The following is a 2,859-nucleotide window of genomic DNA, read 5'->3' as shown; positions in this document are numbered from 1 at the left end:
GTTTCCCATATAGGCCATTACAGAGTATTGAGTAGAGTTCCCTGTGCTATACAGTAGGTTCTTATAAATTAGGGTAATGAAAATACTCCATATGATACTACAGTAGTGGATACATGCAACTATACATTCACCAAAACCCATAGAATGCACGCCACCAAGAGTGACCCTTAGTGTAAACTGTGAGGTTTGGGTGATAAGGATGTCTCAATGCAGATTCATGAATTATAACAAATGTACTATTCTGGTGGGAGATTTGGATATCTAAGGAGGCTGTACCTGTGGGGGCAAGAGATAAATGAAAACTCTCTATACTTCCTGCTCAATTTTACTGTGCATCTAAAATTGTTCTAAAAATAAAGTCTATTTTAAAAAACGTAATTGTAATCTTAGCTCTAAAATTTTATTATTCTAAATATTTTTAATGGAGAAAAAAATCTCATTCACTGATCTTTAAAATCAGTTTTCATGTCTTATTTGTTTTGAGACTCCAAAGGAAGTTAAACATTTTTAAAAAAGCCACATGCATTCTTTACAAGTACTAAATTACCTCTGTAATTTTCAAAGAAATTTCATATATTTGATATTTATGTAAATCACTGCGCAAATATTTAAACTCAACTAGTATTAATGGGACAACAAAATTTTAAGAAAGTACTGATGTATACAGACCTGCTTACAAAGCTGAGTTATATCCTCTGGTCTGATCTACCAACTGGTGGCCTAGGAGACCTGAGGCCCAGAATGTCTATCACTAGTGATAAGTTCAATCTCTCCTAGGCCCTCTCCTCCCACTCCCTGCACTGGCTGATAGAGCAGCTTGAGTGAATCATGATTCATTGTTGTCTACATGTGAAAGCTGAGACCCATTTCAGGCCCTGGGTTTGCTCTCCTCCTGTTGTTAGCAATAGGGGGTAAAGCTAGAGGAATGTAGATACTGGGGGTTCCACTAGGAGAGAAAAAGAAGGAAAAGACTCATTTAATTATTTCTTAGTATATGATAGCTCCAGGGTGAAGCCCTCAAGTGCATCATCTCATTGGAACTTACAAATGTCTAATAAGCTGACTCTGTATCATTATCTTCCTTTTGCAAGGAAACCAAGGCTTTCGCTTAAGGTTCCTCCATCCCTATATCCACTCCATCCCTGGAACCACCAGCACACTGAATGTCCCATCAACTCCTTGAGTCAACATTTCCCCTTCAATCTTGTACCCATGCTGGATCACCTTTCCTTTTCACATTCACATTGAACAGATGTCTGAAACCATGGGTCTGTGTTCCCTTCACAATGCACCAATGTCCTAGGTTTCAGTTTCCAGTGCCCAGAAGAAAGTTTTTGATTGAGGTAACCAACTAAGAAGGGACAAAACAGCAGTATATAATGGTCTTCTCATGATAGAATATCTCATTGCCCCAACGAGGACAGGGGTTAGAGCTAATCCAGATGTTCCTGGGACGTCCTAAATCGCTCATAATATCAATCAGCTCAGCCTGAAACTGGGCAAGTCTCCCTAGGTGGAGAATTCTCTGAGAGTTGTAACTCTCTCGTGGGGCAGGATACAGCTCTAGAATTAAACCAGGCAGTCCATCGGTATGATGTAGAATCTTCGCCATGACGGCCATGGAGAGGAGGTTCCCATACAGGCTGAAGGTCCTGAGCTTGGAGCAGTGGGTCAGGACAGGCAGGATGGCGTCAAGTTGGGAGTCCATGATTCCACACAGATCTAAGTCTAGTTCTTGGAGGGTGGCTGCAACTTTTTCCAGCAGAACTTGTAGGAGCTCAGGACTAAAGTTGGTCAGTGTGACACCACTCAGATCCAGGCCCTTTAGCTGACTGATGTTCGGACCCTGGGACAGATGGGTCAAGTCTGATTCTGTAAGTAGGCAGTGAGTTATTGTGAGGTTGTCCAAGGGAGTCTTCAGACACCTGAGGATCTGGTCCAGGCGACCTTGGAAGAAGGAGGGAGATTTCATTCGAATATCCCAGAGGTGGTGCAGCCTGAGGAACCGAGAGGTAATTTGGACAATGTGGTGTTCCTCCTGCCCATCAAGTGCAGACAAGTGGATGCGGGAGAGAAAGAGTCTCTGTACATTACTCATCTGGCCCAGGAGAGGAGCAAACATGGCCAGGGTGGACAGATGCCAGGTGCAATTCACCTGTACCTCCTCGGTACAGTCCAGCTGCACCATACTCAGGACCTTCATAATATTTTCCATGGGCATAGTAACAATCTTCAGCTTCTTACAGCACAGGTGTACGGAGACTTTTCTCTTCTCTACCCACTGTACAAGGTAGATGAAGAATCCATCCATGGTCCCTTCACTGAGGCAAAGTTCTATAAACACCTGCAAGGGAGCCAAGGGCTGTTCTGTCCTTGACCTGTCCTCAGTCACTGGTGCCATCAATGAGCTTGAGGACACACGGATATTGGATCCAGACCACACGCTCCAGAAGTCCTGGCCAGTATTCCTTAAATCCAGTGCCCGCAGTTTGCACCTCCTGGGGCGATCCTTCTGGGCAAGTAAGACATCAAGCCCATCCGGCACTGCTTGTAAGGTTCCCAGGTAAGGCATCTCCATGAGGCCCCCTAGAGGCAGGCAGACAAAGGCGAGATGTGCACCGTGGCCTTCAGGGTCTCAGTGCATCTCCCATGGAAGGCCTCCCTGAACAGGGGTGGGAAGAACCTCTGGCAGATCCTCCAGAGCCGCGATGGCTAAGGTCTCATCCCTCAGCAGGCTTGTTCCCGCCAGGTCCAGGAGTCTGGATGGGTTCCAGACACTCATTCTGATCTGCTCTGAAAGGAATCCAACTCTGATGATATTGGCGGGATGCTCAGACCTCAGATTCCTTGAAGAACCGA

At 45.2% G+C, this 2,859-nt stretch overlaps 1 protein-coding gene across 1 annotated transcript; it reads right to left on the bottom strand.

Moving 5' to 3' along the window:
- Window positions 1-1,351: 1,351 nt before the first annotated feature.
- Window positions 1,352-2,578, bottom strand: LOC130859194 (melanoma antigen preferentially expressed in tumors-like). The gene has a single exon (XM_057746496.1). The coding sequence runs from the start codon at window positions 2,576-2,578 to the stop codon at window positions 1,352-1,354; it is 1,227 nt and encodes a 408-aa protein (XP_057602479.1).
- Window positions 2,579-2,859: the final 281 nt, after the last annotated feature.

Source organism: Hippopotamus amphibius, chromosome 8 (assembly GCF_030028045.1).
Source record: "Hippopotamus amphibius kiboko isolate mHipAmp2 chromosome 8, mHipAmp2.hap2, whole genome shotgun sequence".
Lineage (NCBI taxonomy): Eukaryota > Metazoa > Chordata > Mammalia > Artiodactyla > Hippopotamidae > Hippopotamus > Hippopotamus amphibius.
The sequence above is the reverse complement of the archived record's forward strand: the minus strand, read 5'-3'. Positions and strand labels throughout refer to the sequence as shown.

Coding starts and splice junctions, on each gene's coding strand:
- LOC130859194 (XM_057746496.1), bottom strand. CDS start 2,578: ATGGAGATGCCTTACCTGGGAACCTTACAAGCAGTGCCGGATGGGCTT.